The sequence below is a fragment of the Leishmania donovani genome, chromosome 26 (assembly GCF_000227135.1).
Source record: "Leishmania donovani BPK282A1 complete genome, chromosome 26".
Taxonomy (NCBI): Eukaryota; Euglenozoa; class Kinetoplastea; order Trypanosomatida; family Trypanosomatidae; genus Leishmania; species Leishmania donovani.
This window is the reverse complement of record NC_018253.1, coordinates 471963-494270: the sequence shown is the minus strand read 5'-3', so window position 1 is coordinate 494270 and position 22308 is coordinate 471963. Positions and strand designations below refer to the sequence as shown.

Here is a 22308-nt window from a genome sequence, read left to right as displayed (position 1 = left end):
CACCTCCGCACCAGCATCAAAAGCAGCAACGTAAACGAAAGCCTATATATATAGAGGGAGAGGGAGGGAGTGAGAAACACACACACACACACACAAACACACACGCACCACGCAAAGGGAAGCGCTCGCAGACGGCATAACACCAAAGAAAAGAAGAAATGAGCGCCCCTGAAAGCCCGGCGGAGATGGATGATGAGGCGAGAGGAGGAAGGAAAGAAAGGTGGGCTGTCGAGCTACGGAGCCTGTACGCCCCAGCCCCCTCTCCCCTCTGCCTCGTAAACAAAAAGCGTGTACATCTGGAGCACTAGATTCATCGCACACAGAAAAGCTCGAATCAAAAAAAAAACAGAGAGAGAGGCTGCATCGACGTTCACTCCACGGTCATCGGGTCTCTGAAGGGGCAACAACACCAACCGCGTACGGCGCCATAAAGCTCTCGCACGAAACCCACGCGTGGAAGCGGTCATACACGGCTGTGGCATCGCGCCCCCCACAAGCTAGCAGCAACTTCTCTCCGCCGGGGTGGTAGCGCTGAAAGGCGGTGCAGTCGTAAACGACGTTTCGGATGACTATCCACAAGTCATCCGGTGTGTTGTGGGTGGAGACCTCCTGAGGCGTCATCCGCGGCAGCCGCGCGTTTCGTGAAGCCGCCGTGGAGGCCGGCTTTGGGGGCGACGCCCCACCACCAAAGCGAGTGGCGCCTCCACTGGCGCGATGGTGAGGCGTGTGGTGGCGCTTCTGCTCCCGCCTGCGCGATTCCTCTTCCTTGGCACTCAGGTGCGCGGCCCAGTCGCGTATGGAGCAGCCCGGCATGCGCGGCACCTTGCCTTGCAGCAGCCCCTGCAACGTCTCTGCATCCGGCCGCATCACAAAGCCGTCCTGAAAGCACGGTGTCGAGTGACCCGTCGAGGCACCCGGTGGCGACAACTGAAATGTAGAGTTGCTGCCTTTTCTGCTCATGGGTGCCGTAAGGTTCCCAGAGGAGAAGAGCGCTGAGATCGGACGGCCCACAATACTCGTCACCGTCGCTGCTAGGGAAGCGACCGAGGAGGTGGCGAAGGTGGACGCGGCGCCGCGCGGCGGGGTCGCGCTGGCCGGCGCCGTCAAGCCTTGCTCGTCATCGCCGTTGTGCATCTGCATGCAACCGCAGGAGTTGTCACAGCCAGAGCTGCTCGAGCACCGCTGGTCGCTGCCAACAACACTGCCACTGAGACACGCCTCGCTTGGGCCGCTGCGCCGCAGACTGGTGGGTGGCACCAGCGTGATAGGCATCACGTCTGCCTCCGATGTCGGCGACTCGCGCGCGCACGCCGGGACGTTGTGGACCAGCGCGGACGCGGGTTTGCTGCTGTGGAGATAATTGTGAGGCAGGTGCTCCTGCGGTGACTTGTCGGCGAGGTCGACGAAAGAGTTCCGATTTATGCTCGAGACCGTCGACGGCGATGACATCCGAGACGCGGAGTCGTCGACGGAGAGGCGAGGCGTGTTCGTAACATTCGTAGAAAACGAGAAGCTGCCGAACTTGGAGACGGCGGCTGACCTGCCACTGCTGAAGCCGCGATCATCGGCATCTACGGCGGGCTCGGTGCGGGCGGGGAACGACGATACGGACGACGGCGTGTAATGTACACGGATCCCTTGTGCGCCGTCCTGCTCGGGGGACGTGCATCCAGAGCTGTGGGGAGACACGCTCAGGTGTGCCGAAGCACCACAGCCGAGTCCGTGGTGATGCTTATGAGCGCTTCGCGCAAGAGTCGAGAAGCCGCCATCAGTGTGTGCTGCTCTTCGGTGCCAGCCTTTGTGCTGGTCACGACCGTGGCTGCCATGACTGTTACCGTGCACGTCTTCGTTGGTGCGGCTGCGCTGCATCACTGCCATCGGTGCAGAGACGCCTGTAGCGCCACTGCGAGCGAAGAGCAAGCATGAGGAAGCCACTGGTTGGCTGCTCGCCCGCACGTGCTGTCTTCTACTTTTATAGGTGCTACTCGTCGCGCTTGACGTGGCTAGCGAGGTGTGGGCGAAGGTGGAGGGTTGCGGTGTGCTCGTGATTGCCGCCTTTGGGAAACTGCAAAGGTTTGATGGCACCATATTGAAAAGATGAGGTGGTCCGCTGCTTCTGGGGAAGCGCTCCTCCGTCTTCGCTATTGTTTGTGTCGTCGACGTCTTTGCACCCACGTCCCCACTGACCCGCGCGTCGGTCAGCGGGGAGTGCCTTGCCGCACCAGCTACGTCGATGGTCTGGGCACCGGTACAGCTGGCAGAGGCATCTGCACCAACCGAGGCTTCCCTGGGTGCGGCCGCATCAACAGTGCCTGAAAGCGCTGGTGGCGCCGCTGTATCGGAGGCTGAGTTGGAGGAAGTCGCGGCCTCACGGGGCGCCGCTCTCAACGCCGTCGCCGCGCCGCTCAGCGCCGGGCGCCGGCTCTCTGCAGAGCCGTCGACTAAAAGCTCCTTGTCGTTCATGCCGTTGCCAAGATCAGGGGAGACGGAGCTGCTGGCGTTGGAGTTGTGTCGGCCACTCTGCAGCTCAACCGCGCTGGAGAAGTAGTTGACGACCACGCCCTTCGTGGCCTTGCCTGCGAAGACATTGCCGGCGCCACCCAGGTACACGCGCCGCTTCGGTGTCGGCGACACGGGCGAACACAACGATGACTGGCCAGGCATGGTCGCTGCGCCTGAACGGACACTCAGGTACGCCTGCGACCGCGCACGCGGTGAGATGTGAGACTCTTGCCTCTGGCTGCTGGTACTTGCAAAGTCCTTTTGCGTGGCCACGCAGCGTGGCTGCGGCGCTGGAGTGCTAGCTGCGGCTGCCATGTGGTCCGAACTGTCTCCCTTGGCCGTAGTGGCGCCGGACCAAGGCTTTGCGAGAGGTGGACGTGGCCCTTCCTCGAACGCCGGCATGACGGCCGCGATGGGTGCCGTCCCCAGTGCAACGGCAGGAGTGCTGCTTGGCACAGGCGACGGGCCGTGTGGGGAGTCGGCGCCGCCGGAGTTGTGGCTGCGACCGGGGTGCAGCTTGCTTTGAGCACCTGCGCGCAGGAGCGCGGTGGCATCGTGTTCGTCATCTGCGGTGAGGGCCGCGTCAGCGCCATCATCCCTGCTCTGCAGAGTCTTCGAGGCACTCGTGCGGCGGAAGAGGCGCCGCAGAGCCGCCGGCAACGACGAATCAGAGTCTGTACAGGGAGCGCCAGCATTGCCCGCTTCTGGAGTGGCTGTCGGCGCGGTGATAGAGGCTGTCGACACGTAGCGTGGGGTCCCCTGGCGACCGGGGCCGCAAAGGTCGGCTAAAAGTGAAGCATCTGTTTTCTCCAGCTCTACGGCATCGTGCAGGGCCACCGCGCTCATCGTGGCTAGGGCTGCGGGGCGAGGATGCAGCACCGGTGAGGAGTCGGGCGTGGATTCGGCGGAGGAGTGGTGGAGGAGTGAGGCGAACACGGTGGCGGCCGCGGCTGGCAGTGAGGCGCTCACCGGCGCCTTGTCCGCAGTGGGCGGGTCGTGCACCACCCAGTTACTGGGCAAGGACGATGCAGCAAATGAGGCTGCAGTGCTGGATAGCTGCATCGACGGCGATCTCGAGGCGATGAGAGAGGGATCGCCTGAGAATGAGGTGTGCGTGGAGCTACCTGCGAGCGACCGCGGACACGTCTCCACGAGCGGCGTGCCAAGCGCCGAGGCAACGGTGGACGGGGAGGAGGGCAGTACGACCGTCGGTGTGGAGGTGGTGATCACTAGGGACGGAATCGACGGCGACGGATTTAAAGGGAGGAGGCCATCATAGCGATCGCTACGTGCACTAGTAGCACGCTGCGTTGCACGCTGTTCCATTCTCGCTTCTCCCTCTGTTCCCCTCCTCACTCTCGCGTCGTTCAGAAGCGGCAGAGGGAGCGATGATGGAACAAGCCGAGAGGTTCGTCACGATCACGCAAAAAAGATGAGGCTACTCACTTCTCCCCTCCGAAGATATATATATATATATATAGCAAGCGCGCACGAAACAGAGTGAGCGGGGAGGGTAGGTAAGAAGGGGTGGGTGTGCGGGCGGACAAAGGGAGCGAGCCCGAAAGGCGCACCTGACGGAGAGCTGGAGCAGCAGCTTGAGAGAAACAACGAGCACAAAAACCTGAAAATATGGTGCTCGAGATGACGCAAGGCAGCACACCCACCCACACAGAAGCAAGAAAAAAGAGTCGAAAAGTGGTGATGGATGATTGGTGTGGGGAGACGCAGTACCATGAAAGAACGGGAAGGGGGCGCCCGAGAGACGAAATCGGGTGCGTGTGCAACCCACGAGGGAGACGGAGAAGGGAAGGGCTAGGTAAACCACACACACGGACGCACACGCACACATGCAGAGAGAGAGAAAAAGAGAGATGAAGACAAGACGGGCGAGAAAAGGCGTAGAGTGAAGGTGGCCGATATACACACCAGACACGAACGCACGGGCTTATGTGAGAGAGAAAGCAAGGTAGGCCAGTCAGATAAGAGTTTCGAAGAAGGAGAGGTAAGGGGGCGGCGAGCGACGAAACAACGTCAGCGTAAAGAGTTGCGTTGATGAATGCGAAGAGCAATGGACAGGGCAACGGCGAGCAGAAAAGGCAGCGCCAAGGGAACGAGCGCACACCGGCGCACGCACAGGTGTACAACCCCTCTCGCGCCAAAGTCAGCAAACAAAAAACAAAACGGAAAACGGCAGAAACAGAAGCAGAGGGGAGCGAAAGAAAAGAAGGAGCTCACCGCCGCCACGACAGAGGAAAGGGTGTGTATGGGGTGGTGATGGTGGTGAGTGGAGAGCAGGCGCTTGAATGTGTATGGGGAGGCGGACACAAGAAACGGTGGTCTTCTTCTTTTCCTTTCGTCTTCCCTTTCGCTCTTATATCGATAGGCCGTAAAAGCTTCTGTCTGTCTATTCCTGTGCATGCATGCGTGCTTGTCTGTGTTGTCGTTGCCGTTACATAGCAGAAGTTGGAAGGGCGAATATATATGAAAAAGAAAGAAAGATGCGCGTGCGAGAAACAAGGCCGTCGAGTGCACGAGCGAGACAGAGGGAGAGTGACGGAGGATGGATACGCCACTCAAGCACACAATGAGGGATGTAGGGGAGTGGGGCGGTGAGTGGCGCAGGGTCAAGGGCGTATTTGATTTCTTTCTTATGACTTTTTATTTCCAGTTGCTTGCTCTCTCGCTCTCACTTTATGTATGTCTTCCTTTTTGTGCGGTTGTGCGGAGTCGTGCGCGCAGATACACACACACACACACACACAGACCCACACACAGAGGCAACAGACGCACGCCCACGCTGAAACAAACAACACAAAATAAATAAATAAATAAAAAAGCAAAACCAACAAAAAGAAGAGGAACGAAACAGAGGGGAAGATGTAAATAAAAGCACAGGAGAGATCGAAAGCGAAATCAAGTGTGCGATCAACCAACGACCTAAAGGGCGGGCGAGCGGGAGGCCTGAGTGCCGTCTGAAGAACGCCACTGTAAAGGCTCACACGGGTAGCAAAACAAAGAAAAGAAAAAGCCGTAGAGAGAGAGCGTGAGAGAAATGACGATGATGCTTATGTGCACGTTGTTATTGATAAGCAATCCCGCCTCTCTTTCACTGGCACAGCTGCACACGCGCACGTACACACACACACACACACACAAAACAAAAAAAAAACAGAGAAGACCTCACTTTGCCCTCCAAAATCTACGGAACCGTTTTTTTTTTTCGTGCCTTCGCAATCGCACAGCGCCCCCAAAAACAAACCAACAACAAAGTAAAAACTACAGAGAGGGGGTGTGGGTTTCACGCAGACACGCGCACGCGCATTCTCCCGTCACGCGAGCAGCGTGGAGCACTACCACCACCACTACGAAGACAGCAACAACAACAAAGAGAAAAAGGACAAACGAGCGGGAGGCAGGCGAGCTCACCTCTTCCCTTCCACCTTCCCCTGACCTTGTAGGTTCTTGTGCTCTCGTTGTGTGTGTGTGTGTGTGTGTGTGGGTGGGTTTGGCTCACGCTTACTGGCGTACAGGCGAATGTGGTCTTCTCGCTGCCGTCGCCTGTCCCTCCCGTGGTTGGTTGGCTGGTTCGCCCTCGATGGCTGGGAGGGAGGGCAAGGGAGCACAGAAAAAACTGAAAAGCGTAGGGGGTGGGGAGCACTGCCTGAGCTGTGGATGCACGGTGAGGCGAGACGGGAGGGGGGGGGGGGCGGTGGACAGGAGAGGAGAAGGTGATGAGGCAAAGGAGAGTAGGAAATGGTACACAGAAACTTCGAAATGGGTTACTCATGCAGGCACGTGTGCCCATGCGATCCCGCGAGCCTACACGCGGGCATTGCGAACAACCCTCGACATACACGCCTGAGCGCACACATGACCTGTGCGGCCGGATCATTTTTGCGTCGTTGCCGCATGTGCGTGGAGCCCGTGACACGCGAGTTTCGCCCTCTTTTGTTTTCCGTGACGCCCACGCCGTGCCACAGAGGACTCGCGTGCTGACGTCAAGGACAAAGATTTCAAGAGAGATGATCGATCGACTCGCGAGACAAACAGCGGCTGCGGCTGCGGCTGGTGGTGAAGCGCGAGAAACGTAAACGTCAAAAGCCCAACCAATACAGTAATGCACGACCAACCGCGCAGATGCAGACACACACATACACACGCACGCACACACACACACACACACACCTAATACAAAAAAACGAAACAAAACATCAAGCGAAGCAGCGGCGCGCGACTAAAACTTCAGCACCTCTCGCTGCGTTACCTTTGCGTACCAACGCTGCCCATCCGCGCTTCTGTGCTTTTCGTGGGCAGAGATGTCGAAGACATATGGGCCACGCAACGGCGTTGGTGCCCACCCGTCGCCGCACTGCGCTCGCTGCTCTGAGGAGAATAGGTGACCCGGCTCCCAGGAGGAGACGCTGGCATTGGGGACACCACCCTGCATGCTCTGCAGCATACTCAGCGGGTCGTCTGCTGCACTGCCTCGTCGAGTCTTTCCTCCACCACTTGCAGTAGCGCCTCTGCCCCCGATCCCCTCGCCGCTGCCGTTGCCGTCGCCGTCACTGCTGCCGCTATCGCTCCTTTGCTTCTCCTGCTGCTGCGGATTCACGGCTTGGCCGTGCTGTTGCTGCAGACGGCACATCAGTTTCGTGGCCTGCGTCATCTTGCCCTGCTCTAGCAGCACCTGCGCGTCTGGAACGGTCGGGCCCCAGAACGGACACGCAAAGTACATGTCCGCTTCACTGCGCAGGGCAGGCAGAGGCGCCGCGTCGGCCTCGCCACCACCTGAGGCTTTCTCCTTCAGCGTTTGGGCAGCTGGTGTGGCCTCTGCTGCTTCCGTCGCCGGCGGCGGCGGGGCGTAACGGGGCACGTCGCGCGTCGTCCACAGATCCCAGGGCACCGTGGTGTTCAATCCGGGTGTGGGAGGGGCCGGTGTAGGTGGCATGAGAGGTGGAATGGTTGACGCAGCGGAGGCCTTGGCCGCTGGCGCAGCCGCTGACCAGGAAAGCCGCTCCGCCTGCATCATCTCTACGAGCGACTCATCGCTGATGTCCTCGGGGTCGATCGACGGTGGCGGGCGCGTCGCCCAGGCGGAGAAACCGAACGCATGCGGAGGATCTGCTCCCGTCGCCTGGTGTGCAGGGTGGAGGCTGCCGGGGTGAGCCGTTGTAGTCGCCTCTGGCAGCTCCGCCGCGCTCGTGACGGGTATCGTAGCGGCGGTGATGGGTACCACTGGAGCGCGAGGTATCGCAACTGGCATGAACCTCGACGCTCGCAACGCTGCCGCCTCTACGTCGCTGTCCATGGTGCGCTTCTCTTCTATCGACAGGCGCGACTCTGGCGCAGGTGCAGCGGCTGTTTCTGCCGGCGTTGCGCTGGCAGAGGTCCGCACCAGCTCTCCCTCCACCATGGCCCGCATCTCACGCCGCGAGTCGGCCAGTGTGATGAACAGCCGGATAGGCCTGAGAGAGGGAGTGTGGGGTGTCTCAAGGGTGCAGCGTGCCGGCGCCGCCAAATACGCCGCTGCATCCGAGCCAGCCTTCACCGTGGCCTCCTTGCTGCGCAGCATCTGCGCCGGCATGCGCTGATATTGGATCACGAGCGGGACGTCCAGCGGAACGTGCAGGCCACAGCGGCTGCGCGTCGTCGCCCACCAGAGCAGGAACGCGTCGAGGTCCTTACGCGACGAGCTCTCCGAGACACCGTCGAGAAGCTCCTTCGCCGGCGCAGCATCCTGAAGGACGGATGACGAGACAGGCAGACCGGTGGCGCGCGACGGGCGGCGAACAACGCCGAGGCCGCAAGCAGGCTGCGCCGCGCTTGGCTTCTCCGGCTCTTTCATGTCTGCGCTTGCGCCACCCTTGAGCGGCTCTTTCGCAATGGCTGCCAGTGGCAGGAGGGCGTGCCCGTAGGTGTCCATCACCACGAACACGCCGTCTGGCCGGCAGTAGAGCCCACGCGATACCCAGCGCCCCTGGCTCCAGCAACCGGCGTACACACTGCCGTCGGCGTAGCGGCGCAGAGCGATCATGCGGCGCTGGGAGAGACGGAAGAAACACGCATCGCATACCCGCAGCTGCTGCCCATTCACCCCGGACGCGCTGGAGCTGGCGGGGTCGCTCTTCGCACTTGGGACACCGTCTCCTGTGACAGTCGACGGCAGCGACGCGCGGTGCTGCGTGCAGGCATCGCAGAAGACATCCCCGCAAAGGCGGCAGTGATGCCGGCGAAGGAAAAAGGAGAAGGCCGTGCCGCACTGCCCGCACTCGGCAGCGGCGTCGTCGTCTATCATCACTGGAGCAGTGAAGCAGTCGTCCCGCTCGTTGCCGTCGCTGTAGGTCGTCTCGTACACCTCCCCGGTGACACGCTCGTAGATGCGCGTGAATCCGGATGAGGTGCCCTGCACCCATGACCCTTCCACCACGCAGTCGGCAGTGAAGAGCAGCCCTTTGCCATTCTGCTTGTTCTGACTAAAGTCGCCGTAGTAGGCCCCACTGGTCGTCACGAGCTTGCCCATCCCTTCCATCGCATCCGACACAAATGTGCCGCTGTACACGGAGCTGCCATCGGCCAGGTGCAGCATTCCAGTGCCGTGACGCTGGCCATGCACCCACTCGCCGTTATAGACGGAGCCGTCTGGGCTGTAGCCGATACCGCGGCCGTGCGGCCGGACGCCACATGTGTCACTCTCCTCCACCTCACCGCGGTAGTGCACCGCGTGCAGCTTGCCCTTTCGGAACTCACCGAGCAGCACGGAACCGTCGTCAAGGTAGTAGACGCCCTCGCCATGCCATGCGTCTCGCTCAAAGCCGCCCTCGTACCACTCGCCGTTGGGCATGTACTGCGTACCGAACCCGTGCCGCTCCCCGGCGCAGAAGCCGCCGCGGTAGTAGTACTGACGCCCCCACCAGAGCTCGCCGTAGACGTGTGGAATGGTGTGTGATGTGTAGCCACTGTAGATAATGTACTGCGTCGGCGGCAAGATCTTGCTGCAGCTGTGCCGCACCGTCTCTGGGTGGCCGGAGAGGTTTGGCGTCTGGCTGGAGGCCGACGCGGGCGGGAGAGCCGACGCAGGTGATGTACCAGCCACCGCACTGTCGTTGGCGCTTGAGGGTGACGCGGCGGGGGGAGTAGATGGCTTGTCTTCAGTAGCTGCCGCACATGCTTGGGTGGGGGCCAGCAGGTCGTGCGATGCTTCATCGACAGCTGAGGCTTCGGAGGAGTCTGCGGTGGCCGCGCTGCACAGTGCGTTGTTGCCAGTCGGCAACCTTCCATCGTGTTGGCGATGCTCCACCTCATCGAAGGCTGTGGCTGGAACAGCGGAACGCTCGGGAGAGAGGGGCAGGGACTGCCCAACGGCCGAGACCTGCCGAGAGGACTCCTGACTGTGCGCGACCGTGGACAGCGGGTTGGCCGGTTCCCCGGCCTCGTCGTCGACGTCACCACCGGCGACGGCGTTTTTGTTCGCGCCATCGCGAGCATCGTGATGGGCAGCCTCGACGCCGCTGTTGCGCCGCGCCTCACGGTGGTGCTTGTCACCCTCGACGACGGAGGCGAACATCGACATCGGTATCCATAGCTGTGTGTACCGCAGCTTCCACAGAACCGCGCGCACGCAGTCTGCACAGACGGGAACCGTCGAGATGCTCTTCTTGTCGAACGCGTGATCGACCTGCTCTGCAGAGAAGCTTGGGAAGGTGATAGGCCGGGCAGCGCTACCGCTGGCGCTTGTGAGGGTAGTCTTCGCAGCTGCAGCGGTCGAGAGCTGCACCGTCTGCTCCGCCGTCAGGTAGGCGTGACGTAGTAGTGCTTTCACGTCCTCCTGCTGCGCCGGCCCCTCTGTGTCCATGTGCCCCAGGCAGGAAGAGCATGCCGAGCGCAGGCACAGGGTGCAGTGCGCGCGCTTGCGGAAGAAGCTGTAGTCTTTCCCACACAACATGCAGCGCGCATCGGGGGAGGGCGGCGGCGACGGTGGGGTAAAGGATGCCGGCGCATGCTCTGCAGCGTCGCCCATGCGGCTAACCGCTAGCGGCGACGACGCCACAGTCAGCCGCCCACCAGCAACGCGCCGCGGTTCACCACTCACGTCCTCCGGGGCAGCCACCAAGACAGAGGTGTAGCACGATTGCAGCCGCGGAGCAATGGGGCGCGGCACCGTGCTGACACAGTTGCGCGATGCTGCCCGAGCCGTCTGCCACGTGATGAAGTGATCGAAGGCGGACCACGGGCGGTACGGTGTGGCCAGCCGAGGGACGTTGCCGAGCCACTCCCCGGCAAGCACGACACCGGAGTCGAAGTAAACAACCCCGGCGCCGCTGGCGCGGCCTATCACCACGCTGGACGGTGCTTCCGATAGATGAAGCGAGTTGGCGCAGCTGGACATCTTTTTTGCCGTAGGGACGGGCCACGGTACGGAGGCTTGCAGCCCAGCGCCGCTACTGCCAACGGCAGTGGTGGGCGATGCGGCTGCTGTGCTTTGTGGCGCGCCTCTCCCGCCTTTCGCAGTCTCTGCCGCCCACGGTCGCGGCGCGCCCACGGCAGCCGACATGCTTGGGGAGTGGTACAGCTGCGGCCACGGCGTGCCACCTGGCAGCGGGGACGTCTGACTCCCAATCTGGGGCAGCACCACTGCCGCGTAAGTACTCAAATCCATCGTGTATGGGCACCAGGAGCAGGAGAACGTGAAGTGATTGCCAAAGTCAACGAGCACCCGTCGCGGCTGGTCGTTGTCGCTTTCATCGTGCGTGTCGCCGCCGCCGCCGTCACCAACGCTGCTGGTGCCGTGGCCGATAAGACCAGACCCGATAAGCCTTAGGAGGTACGACATGCCAAAAGGATCACGCGCCAGAGCGACGCTCGTGCTGTTGCCGTCCGCATCAGCCGCGTCACTGGTGCCCTGACCGCCATCGGTGGCATGACCGATGCTCCTCGACGGTGAGCCCTTCTCTGGCAACCTCAGCGACTGCGAGCGACGCAGCACGCTCGGCGAAATCGTTTGATACACCGGGGTGATGCGGTTACGCTGATACCAGATGCCTGCCCCGCTCGGCGCATCGCCACACCACCCGCTCTCCAGCACCGACCCATCCGGCCACCACACGCACGCGCGCGTAGCGTCGCGGGCGCCGTTGCGAAAGCGCCCAATATAGACGACGCCATTTGGGAAGGCCCATACACCTTTGTCGCAGTGCAGCACATCACGGACCCAGCGCCCCTTGATGAGCATGGACGGCATCGAGGCAAGGCTGACGGTGTTGTATCGACTGCGGGGCGCACCGGCGGCGGCATTGCCGTCGCCAACACCACCGCTGCCCCTCCGACCTCTCTCCGCCTTCACCCCTCCAGCGCCGTGGGTGGTAGTACCACCGCCGCCGCTATCGCATTGGCCGCCACCGCCGCCTGACTTCCGCTCTTCTGCAAGGTTCAGGGAGCCACCGACGAGGCCGTTCAGGGCAGGCAGCTTGAGCACGCCCAGCCCATCCCGTAGACCGTTACGGAATAGGCCAAAGAAATCGATGAAGAGAGGGGACAAGTCAGCGCGATTCGCCGTGGCACCGCTCACGGATGTGTCAGTTGCTGCCCCCTGTGGCGCCCCGTCGCCGGCTGCACGGCGGCCTTCTTCATGTCCAGCGATGAACGACGCGTTCGTCGAGAGGGTGCTAGACCTGCCATTCCACATCGCGCTCAGCTCCGACGGTTTCAGGGTGGAGCTGCTTGAGCGCATGGCGAGGAAGATGTCCACCGGCATCGTTAGCCGTCCAATACCGTGAAAGACAGACCCGTCCCACTCCCCCTCGTACCCCTCCACGAAGATGTTTTGCTGCCACCGCCCAGCCTGGATGGTTTTGTTGGCGCGCTGCAGCAGCCCCAGCCCATGCCGTATACCGTGGACGTACTGCCCGCTGAACTCAGCCTGCTCCGCGGCGTAGCGCATGTTGCCGGCGCCGTGACGGCGGCTCTTGTGAAAGTCACCAGCGTAAAAGTCGCCGTTCGTGTACCAGAGGAGTCCTCTGCCGTGCATGTGCTCGCCGTGCCACTGCCCCTGGTAGCAGAGGTAGTTCGTGGTGCTTGCTTTGCCGGCCACGATGGCGGTACCGATCGTTGCGGTGACGCTGGCGCTGCTGGTGCCAGGAGGAGGAGGCGTGGCGGGACCTGGGAGCAGCGTTGTGTCCAGAAGGGACGACTCCGGGCTCTCCAATGTCGCCGCAGCAGTTGCTGCCGCGGCTGTGGTGGCATCATCGTTGACGAGCTCTGCTTGCAGCTGCTGTGACGACTGCTGATGCCAGTGCATGGTGCCGATAGTGCGCTCGCCGCGCACAAACATGCCAACAAAGGTCGATACACCCGGCACGATCACGGTACCTTCTCCGTGGATGAGCCCGCTCTGGAACTCGCCGTGCATCGTCGCCCCTGTGCGCTTCAAGGTATACTTGCCTTGTCCGTGGCGCAGCTGGTCGCGCCAGGAGCCTTCGTAGACGTCTCCATTGCGGTAGCGCATCGTGCCGTGCCCGTCGATGCGATCCTTCTTGAAGGTGCCAAAGAACTCGTCACCGTTGGCGAAGCGCATGATGCCCTCGCCGTTGCGCTGATCGTACTCCATGGAGCCCTTGAAGAGAGACCCGTTCGGGTACATGATCTTGCCGTTGCCGTGGCGCTGGTCAAAGGCCCAGTCACCGTCGTACACCTCACCGTCTATCTTGCGTAGTTTTCCACGGCCATGACGGCAGTTGTCGCGCCACTCCCCCTCGTAGACGTCGCCGTTGTAGTACCGCATCAGCCCCATGCCGTGGCGGTAGTGCTTGGCGTCGAAGTCACCAATGTATTCCTTCGGCGCCGCAGCGGTCCCGACGAGCTCGAAGGGTGAAACGTACGAGAGCCCCTTCAGCAGCAGGTTGCTCACCCCTTCCCCAACCCCGCTGTCGCTGCCGTTTGTGTTGCGGGGCCGGTAGTCGACGTATTTGCGCGTGTAAGAGATGGTGCCCTTTCCCTGCATCTCACCCTCTATCCAGGTGCCGTGGTAGGTGAAGCTGCTCGTTACCAGCACACCGTTACCGTGGAACGTGCCGTTGACCCAGTCACCGCCGTACCGGTCTCCTTGCCGATAGCGCTTGCACAGAGCCGTGAGGGTTGCCGCCGCCTGACTCGCGCCGCCGCCTTGCGGCATACCTCGGCCAAAGAAGAAGGAAGCGAGTCCGCCACCCCCGCCGCTGTCACTAGCAGCGGCTGCCGCTTCGGCAACGGTCAAGTTGGGTTTCACCGCTCCATCATACTGGAATAGTATGATGCCACAGCCGCACGGGATGCGACACCTGCTGTCCTCCACGACGGGACCAAAGTAGTGACTGCCATCCGCGAGCACGAGCGACGGCGTCATCCCCTCACGTGGAACAAAAGTTTCAACCTGAAAGGTCGTGACAGGGCGGGTGAGCGGGGCGTTGGGGTCGTAGTACTGCGGTGCTGCATCCGCGGTATTATTCCCGCCTGCCGCATGCGCCATCACACTCAAACGCAAGAAGAAGATGGCGATCGGAGGAGGTAGTGGCAGGGTGGGCGGGGCACAAAATCGAAAAAGATTGCTTTATTTTGATAAAGCGGCGGAGGAAATACCGACAATGATAAAAAAAAAATAGAGCAAGACAGAAAAAGCGCACAGAGAAGCGCAGCAGCAGCAGCAGGGCTCAAAAGCGGCCACAGACACAGACACTAAATGACACAAAGAGAGCAAATCGAGTCGGGGTGAGCCACTCGGCACAGGGGCCGGGGAGCGGGAGCGAGCGTGTGCGAGACGCCCCAGCCGATGAAGAACAGAAAGGGGCGAAAAAGAAGCAGCGATGAGAGAGGAGAGGGGGGAGGACAGAGGGAAGGATGACTACATATATATATATATATATATCTAGTGTACGCGTATGTGTGTAGAGGTGCACACCCCGTGTGCGCGCACGCTCTTGCAGGAGTGTGTGCGGGGTGCCTGTGTGCAAAAACAGAGCGGGAAAACAAGACGGAGACAAGCGCTGAGGCGAGTCGAGCCCGGAGGATGAGGGAGGAGCAAATTATAGTGCTGATGATGGGGAGAGGTGTGTGTGTGTGGGGGGGGGGCAGCTCAACTGATGCAATGTACAGCAGTCACTCTCAGTGCTGATTGAGCCGCTTCTACAGATGCAAGGCCCCGCTCATTGGGTGCGGTGGCGGTAGTGAGGGCGGGATGCCGACATGCACATGCAGATGGTGCCATGGAAGCCGTTGAGTGAGCGGCGCGTGGTGGGGAAGACGGCAGAGCGACACAGAGTGTGGAGAAGGGGTGGGTGGGAAAGGTGGGAGGGAGGCGACAGCGATGATGGTGATGGTACAACCCGAACAGCCAATAATGACTGCCTGCAATCATTGTGCGCCAGCTGCGCGCCACCTTTTCGCGGTTAAAGAAGCATGCAGCGTAAGCCTGGCTGTAAATGACCGAAGAAGGCGGAAGGGAAGCTACAGACAGATGCAACGGCAGCAGCGGGGCCGCAGCTGCGCGTGCAACATCCGAATACACACATGGGCCCCACAAGTACACGTGCCAGTCTTCTCCCCTGCCGCACGTATGCGTGCACTTGATCTCTCTCATCTCGCACGCTACGCTAGTGGCCCGCGCATGTGTGCGACCGCTCTCCATCTTCATTTGTTCTTTCTTTGCGTACGTGCAGCATGTGGGGCGCCGGGAGAGGGAAAGAAAGGAGTCCTGCTCCGCGAGTCGCGCACACGGCACTTCGCGTCCATGACAAGCCAAGCGGCTGCGAATGGAGTTACCCATTTTTCTCTGTGAGCGCTAGAGTGTGCGGTCGCAGAGGGAGAGAAAGGCGTGATGAGGGGGACACCGCGATACTATGCTCTTTCTTCCAGGTGCCCCTTCTCTGCCACACAACATGAGCCGAGGCCCACTCTAAAACCCACGCGCCTGCCACAGGCACCCAGCGCGCGGTGCAACGCAGCCGCAGACACGCATCACAGCAGTGCGCCGACCCAGTCATCTGTGCACGGCCCCTGACCCAAACTCTACCCACCCACCCGCCTCGCAGGGTGGCACTCAGCCTCCCCAGCAGCAGGCAGTGCGAGGGCCGAGCGAGACGCCTTGGTATCACGCTGACGCCTTGCCCATCGCATGGATGGCGCAAGCATGCTCACGGTCGCGGGTCGCACCGGCGCCACGCCGTCCAGGGATTGGCCGCCGGCATCCGTGCCACTGCATCGCACTGACCTCCCCACGTCCTAGGCACCCTGGCCCTGTCACCACCAGGGGGTGGTTCGGCAGTGGCTGGGATAGGGAGGGAGGGGGGAGGAGGCTGCTCGGCTTCCCCGCCCACAGTGGGAGCACTGAACCCTGCGATGTCACGCAGTGAGATGACGCACCCCGTCATCAGGATTACCACGCTCCACCGTCTTCAAGAGAAACGTGCATTGGCAGAAAAGAGGCCTCACGAGCGCATGTCGATGGAGAACAGCGAGAGCGATGCGTCTGCGTGTGTGGGATGGGAAGGGCGACAATTTTCGTCCTTCCTCCTTTTCGTTCTTGCCACGTTACGAGCACGTCTTCACCTTCGCGCTACGCCTACATCCCTTTCCCCTCCGTTTCCCTCTCCGCAGAGGCGTAGACATCATTCTGCGCATACGTGCTTGCGCCTGTGCACGCGCGTGCGCACGTATGCGTAGGATGATGCCCTCCTCCCCTCCCCCACAAACACCAACAACAAAGAAAACAAGCAAATAGCAACCGTGGAGGCGTTCTGTGAACAACAAAACAGAAGAAAGCAACAAGACACAAACTTGCCGAACGGACACGCACCCTGCCCGATACCTTTGCAAGGAGCTCGAAACAGATGACGGGCCGGCGGCGCGGCTTCCTCCCCCATCCAGCTCCTGTTGGAGATGGTGGCGGTAGTCAGGATGGTGATGTGTGGTATGAAGAAGAAACGCGAGAGAATACACGGGCGGCACGTGCGAGATCTCTCACGCGACGTGATGAGGAGGGGGAGAACGTTCGATGCGCGCCTTCCTCCATATCGCACATTACAGCAACAGCGACACCGTATGTTAAGAGAACAGCATCAGCGGGCCGCGTCCCAACGACGTCATCCGCTGAAAGATGGTTAGATACTGACCGTACGCCGACGCAGCAGTCAGCGTACCAAAGCATAATACGACCACCGTGCTCACTGCAACCAGCTGTGCTGTTGTCATGGATTCAAGCCTCTTGAGAAATTCAGGGCCTTCAGAAAAGCGGCGCATCGCGTCGTACTGCGCGCGCTTCTCAGAGTCCAGAAGCGTGTCGTAGGCCTCGTTGATGGCCGACATCTGCTGTCGCGCCTGCTCCTGCGCCACCGGGTCCTTGCCGACACGGTCGGGGTGATTGAGCAGCGCCTTCGCCCGGTACGCCTTTTTGATGTCTGCCACTTTCGATTGCATTGTCACGCCAAGCACCTCGTAGTAGTTGGTGCCCTCGCGCTCACAGATTCCGCCGTGGCCTGCATCCCGAGCGCCTCCTCCTACACCGGCACCGCCAGGACCGTTCGCCGCACGCCTGGAGGCGCTGCCGAGGGGGACAGACGTGAAGGCGAACGCGGCGTGAGCTGCAGCGGCCTGAGCCCGCGCAGCCTCCTCGGCTTCTTCTTCGACTCGCTTGTCCTCCAACTCGTCCTCGACGGTGCGGGGGTGGCGGCGCTCGAGGGCGTCTCGAACAGCGCGCCCCGCGATGAGGCTCACATGCTGAATGCCGGGCGACAGCAGCAGCAGCGTCACGCGTTCTCCCCAGAAAATGCCGCCGCCGGTGGGCTCGCGCGAGAGCTTCTGCCCAAGCAAGACGCCTAATGCGCGAGCCGCGTACACCAAAGTCGTTTGCACCGACACCGCCGCCAGGTCAGCGAAGTAGGGCTTCAGAATTCGCCAGCGCGAGGTTCGCTTTGCGCGCTCTTGGCAAAAGTACGAGCCCCAGATGATCTGCTCCGTCACGAGGAGCGTCACGTCCGCGATGAAGCCGCTGACGAAGATGGTGTAGAGAGGGCGTGACTGGTAGCAGTGGAGGTAGTAGCGCAGCGCCTCCTGGCAGGGCTCCGGCATCCCATCAAACGGCTTCACCCGCGAGGGCCGCGGCGGGTTGCGGTAGAAGGCCACGTCAACGTCCACCAAGCCCGACTGTGAGAAAGGCCGCGGTGTCGCGCTGGAGGCGGAGCCGCCTCTTGTCAAACTGTTCGCGGTGACGCGTGAGGTGCCGCTGCTGCCGCTACTCGCACTGAAACCCCCTCTGGACTGTCGCAGGAAGCTTGGACAGAGGAGCCCCCCCACGAAGCGAAGTAGCCGCGTGCACCACAGACGACCGTAGCGGTAGTCGCGCACAATGGGGTACACGTATTGAAACACAAGCGCGTCCTGGCACAGCCTCGACTCGCTGTACATGCACAACACTGACACCCCGCACTCCAGAAGCCGGAAGAACAGCCTTTCGCTGATGAGCCGGCTGTAGAAGCTCAGGAGCGTGGAAGGACTGAAGCCGCTTCGAAAGAAGGAAAACCATCCGTTGACGTCGCTCAGTGCCTCGGCAATGTCCATCTGGAACAGCGAGCTGCGGAGGTAGTCGGTGAACAGCAGTCCTGCCAGCTCCACCCCGTGCATAGGAGCCGCGAAGAGCACAACGCGATGATTCAGCATGACTATGTGCGTGGGTTACCTGTGAATCTTCTGCGACGGAAAACTGAAAATGATCGACGCGGGGGTCAAGGTTGGCGAAGAGGGTGTCCTCACACACAGGGAGGCACAAGGAGTGGCTTGGCAACGATCCAACGAGCAGCCCGAGAGGGACCCCGCACACACACCTAAAAGCGGGACAGCAGGCAAGCGATCCTGCGTTGGGGGAAAGACCGACAGAAGGAAGGAGGACGAAGGTGACAAGAATAACACCCCAGCTTGCACACCGACAGAGCGTGCGGGACTGAGACAAAGACGTGCTTGCTTGCGCGCACGCGTGTGTGTGTGTGTGATTAACGCCGACACCCAACCAACATTCTCGCGCCCTCGAATGCTCCACCGGATGCGCGACTACGCACACGGGCACGGGCACGGGCACAGGCACAGGCAGGCTGTTAGCGCCCTGTGACCGTGCGCGACGTGCCTTGTTTTGCTTCCTCTCGCTTTTGGTTTCGGTTTCTCCCTTTCTCAGGCTTGGGGCGAATGCTTGGGGATGGGGGCGGCTGTGGGGATCGCGTGTACGAGCACGTGTGCGCGAGCGCACATGCTTGCGCTGTTGAGGGTAAGGGAGAGAAAGAGAGACAAGGCGCAAGAGCAGGGGAGGGTGGAGTCGAGGGGAGGAGGAGGAGGCGCATGCGGGGGGGGGGGAGAAAACAGCGCAGCAACACAAACAGAGCAGAACAAAAAAGAAAAAGCGGTCAGGTTGTTGGCGGACTCACAGAGAGGTGTCTCTGTGTGAAAAGTGAGCGGAGCGGCGCACCATACACACGCGCTGATGCGAAGCGCTGTGGGGTTCCGCGTTGCAGCGTGCCTTGTCTTCCACACGAGGAGGGCGAGAGGACAGGCGAGGGGAGCAGAATTCCTCACCATGACGAGCTATGTGACTTCGCAGTGAAGGAGAGAAGGAGTATACAAAGAGAGAAGAAGAATGCAGTTCGAGCCTCTGCTGGGGTGAAACGGGGGTGTCGGGGTCGGGGATGGGGGTGGGGGTCTAATGAGCAGGGGTTCACACACAAACACACAAAGAAAAAAGAGAAGTCTGTTGATCTTCTCTCTGCTTCGTCTTCTTGCCATCCGCTCTTCGACGAACGCCGCATCATTCAATGGCATGTGCACACACGCACGCACGGACGCACACACAGGAGGAGGCAACATCAAGAGAAGAGCAGGTGTGTCCGGGTGTTCGCGCGGCGTGCGTGCATACCGATTCGTCTCTCCACGCTTTGCCGTCGAGCCGCTTGCACCTAATCAAAGGCGCCAGCCGGCAAGAACAATATCTAAACGTGTACACATAAACACATACACACACACACACACGTATACATATATATATGTATACATATACCTACATATGTACAGGCAGACGAGCAGGGGCACCATTTTCAGAAACGCAGGCGACGTGTACACTGAGCATACGTGTGATATCGTAGTCGTTTTCTGAGACGCTTCTCACTATTCGTTCCTCGTGATTTCTCCGTTGCGCTCAGAGCTGGGTCAGCTCCCCCCAGCTCCACACATTCACGCTGGAGTCCGACCCAGCCGTCACCATGACAGACTTGCCAGCGTGATAGCGCACACGAAAGACAGTCGTTGTGTGCGCCTTGGCCTGCCACTGCACGCTCCAGTTGGTGGTGTCCGCCAGGCTCACAAAGGAGTCCTTGCTGCACGACAGCACCCCTCGCCCCTGCGGCGTGTACTTGATGCTGTGCACCGCGCGGCTGTGGCTGCGCAACATCTTAACGGCCGTGGTGCTGACGCGAGGGTCAAAGATGCGCGTGGTGCAGTCCATGCCGCACGCCGCGAAGGTTATGTTAGCAGGATTCCAGTCCACGTCCCAGATGGTGCGATCGGGCCCCGTGAACACCGCCGCGACGGAGTTTCCTCGGCGGAAGTCGTGCAAGCAGACTTTGCAGTCCTCGCCAGCGGTCAGGGCAACGTTGGGGTCCGTTGGGTGAGGCCTAAGAGCAAAGATGTGGGACTTGTGGGGCACCGTGCTGCGCACGCAGACCCCCGTCGCGATGTCCCACAACTTCACATGGCAGTCCATGCTCGCCGTCGCGGCCTGCGCGTCGCCGACCAGCACCCCAGCGCCGTACACCTTGTGCGTATGCCCCTCCAGGCGATAGACCTCGCTCGGATTGCCGATGGCGTACAGGCGCGCGGTGCAGTCGTCCAGCCCAGCCACCATCCACTTGGCCGTGCAAGAGTAATTCGCCGTCAACACCGAGTTCTTGGACGTGGTTCCAGGCACCTCGTAGCGCGTGATGACAGTGCTGGTTTCAATGCTCCACTCCAGCAGCTGCCGGTCACGCCCGCTAGAGAGCACCAGCGCACCCCCAGCAGGATCGACGACGGCACGTGCTTCCGGGCAAAGTTGCTGCACGTCCGGAGTGCATTCCATCGTGTAGATGGGCGAGCTGTGCGGCACAACTGTCCGAATGAGATGTGGCAGATGACCAGCTTCGAGCTCGGCGGCTACGGCAGCACCATCAGCACCAGCACCGATGACGTCGCCAGCACCCTCGGCGATCTGCTGCGGCTGTCCATTGTCGTTGTCTTCCTCTTCATCCATGAAAGGGTCCACCATTTTCAGCAGCGCCTCTTGCACCTTCACCTCACCGGTGTTGGGGTCAGTATAGGTGACTACCGGCACCCGCTTCACCTCCCGGGTGCGCTGCTGCTGCTGCGCGGGGTACGTGCTGGCGGCTCCAGCCGACGCCGCCGGCAGCTGCTGCATTGTATGAAGGTCCACGGTGTAGCTGCGCTTCTTCATGACGACCGTGCACGTGCCGCGCATGTTCAAGAAGGCGTCCTCCAGACGGTCTGCCGACTCCTTCGCGTACGGCTCCCACGTGCCTGGCCGCTCTAGGTCCTCGACGAACCACCCGAACACCGTCCCCTCTTTCTTCGTCTCCGGCGGCGGAGGGGGGATGCTGTGCCCAGTGATCAGCGCACCTTCCATCACTCGCCCCACTTCCTGTGACAGCGTCTCACCTGGCTTAAGAAGGCGAGCAATGACACGGAGCGTGTCGCCTTTCATGTACGAGATGGCAGCCCCGGGTTTGGTTCCAGCTGCTGCTGCGGCGCCGCTAGTGCCTGCAGCCCTAGGTGCGCTCGCTCGGCGACGTGGATTCGCTCTCGCAGTGGTGGCAGCCGCCCTCGAGCTGCCGCCTGTCGTGAGTGACAACGCCACTCCGCGGGACTGCGGTGAGACGCCACCTGCGCCCATCTCTGGCGTATGTGCGCGTATAAGGGGAGGCGAAGGGGCAGGGGGGCGGGGCAACGAGAGGGAGAGCGAGGGATACAAAGCGAAGGAAAAACAGGCGAAGGTGAAGAAGGCGGCAGGACGGCGGCGACGACGACGCTTCGCAGGAGCACAGCGAATGGGGGCGCAAGAAGGGAGGCGAGGGGAGGGAATAGACGCAGGAAGTTGCCGGTGCGGATGAACGCCCTTGAGAAGATACACGCAGAGAAGGACTAGTGGATGAGTGCCGCGACTAAGCGCGACGCTGCGGAGAGGAAGAGGGGGAAGGGAGGAAGAGATGGGAAGGGGAGGGGGTGATGACTTGGCCTGAGGAGTAACAAAAGAAAACGCAAACAAAGCAGCAGCAGCAGTATGCTTTCTGAGGAGGCGCTTCCTCACCCCCCCGCCTCGTGCTTCTTCTGCTTCTTCTGCCGCCTTCGGCTTTTGGCCACGGACTTGCTGGTAGCGCAGGTGCACCGCCACCCACGACAGCGAGCTCAAGCGGTGAGGCACGAGGGACCAAAAAAAAGAAGGGGGAAGGGGGGGAGGAGGGAGGATGCGAGGCGACGGCACACAAATGAAGAAGCGGTGAAACTATGAAAATACTTTGGCGCTAGGGAGCGCACTCTCGCGTGGCAACACTCTCAGAGTGAAGCGTTCCGCGCAGAGGGCGGACTGGACAGCGGAGGGAGGGGGATGGGCGAGGGGTAGAGAGGAGAGCAAGAGGGGTTGGTGATGGAAAGAGAGGACGAGGGCCACTTGCACAAGGATACTTGGAGTAGGGTGAGAAGCGGACGAAGCCGTCTAGAGGACGAGAGAGGCGCCCATGCACAATATACACAGAT

The 22308-nt window shown here is 61.2% G+C and overlaps 4 protein-coding genes across 4 annotated transcripts; all 4 read right to left on the bottom strand.

Annotated features, from left to right (window-relative positions):
• Positions 1 to 381: 381 nt before the first annotated feature.
• On the bottom strand, positions 382 to 3828 carry LDBPK_261410 (hypothetical protein, conserved; the record flags this gene model as incomplete). The annotated part of the gene is made up of 1 exon (XM_003861680.1): positions 382 to 3828. The coding sequence occupies one exon, from the start codon at positions 3826 to 3828 to the stop codon at positions 382 to 384; it is 3447 nt and encodes a 1148-aa protein (XP_003861728.1).
• A 2908-nt stretch (positions 3829 to 6736) lies between these two features.
• LDBPK_261400 (hypothetical protein, conserved) lies at positions 6737 to 14002 on the bottom strand (the record flags this gene model as incomplete). The annotated part of the gene is made up of 1 exon (XM_003861679.1): positions 6737 to 14002. The coding sequence occupies one exon, from the start codon at positions 14000 to 14002 to the stop codon at positions 6737 to 6739; it is 7266 nt and encodes a 2421-aa protein (XP_003861727.1).
• Positions 14003 to 16572: 2570 nt separating this feature from the next.
• On the bottom strand, positions 16573 to 18183 carry LDBPK_261390 (hypothetical protein, conserved; the record flags this gene model as incomplete). Its single annotated transcript, XM_003861678.1, has 1 exon — positions 16573 to 18183. The coding sequence occupies one exon, from the start codon at positions 18181 to 18183 to the stop codon at positions 16573 to 16575; it is 1611 nt and encodes a 536-aa protein (XP_003861726.1).
• A 1519-nt stretch (positions 18184 to 19702) lies between these two features.
• LDBPK_261380 (hypothetical protein, conserved) lies at positions 19703 to 21448 on the bottom strand (the record flags this gene model as incomplete). The annotated part of the gene is made up of 1 exon (XM_003861677.1): positions 19703 to 21448. The coding sequence occupies one exon, from the start codon at positions 21446 to 21448 to the stop codon at positions 19703 to 19705; it is 1746 nt and encodes a 581-aa protein (XP_003861725.1).
• Positions 21449 to 22308: the final 860 nt, after the last annotated feature.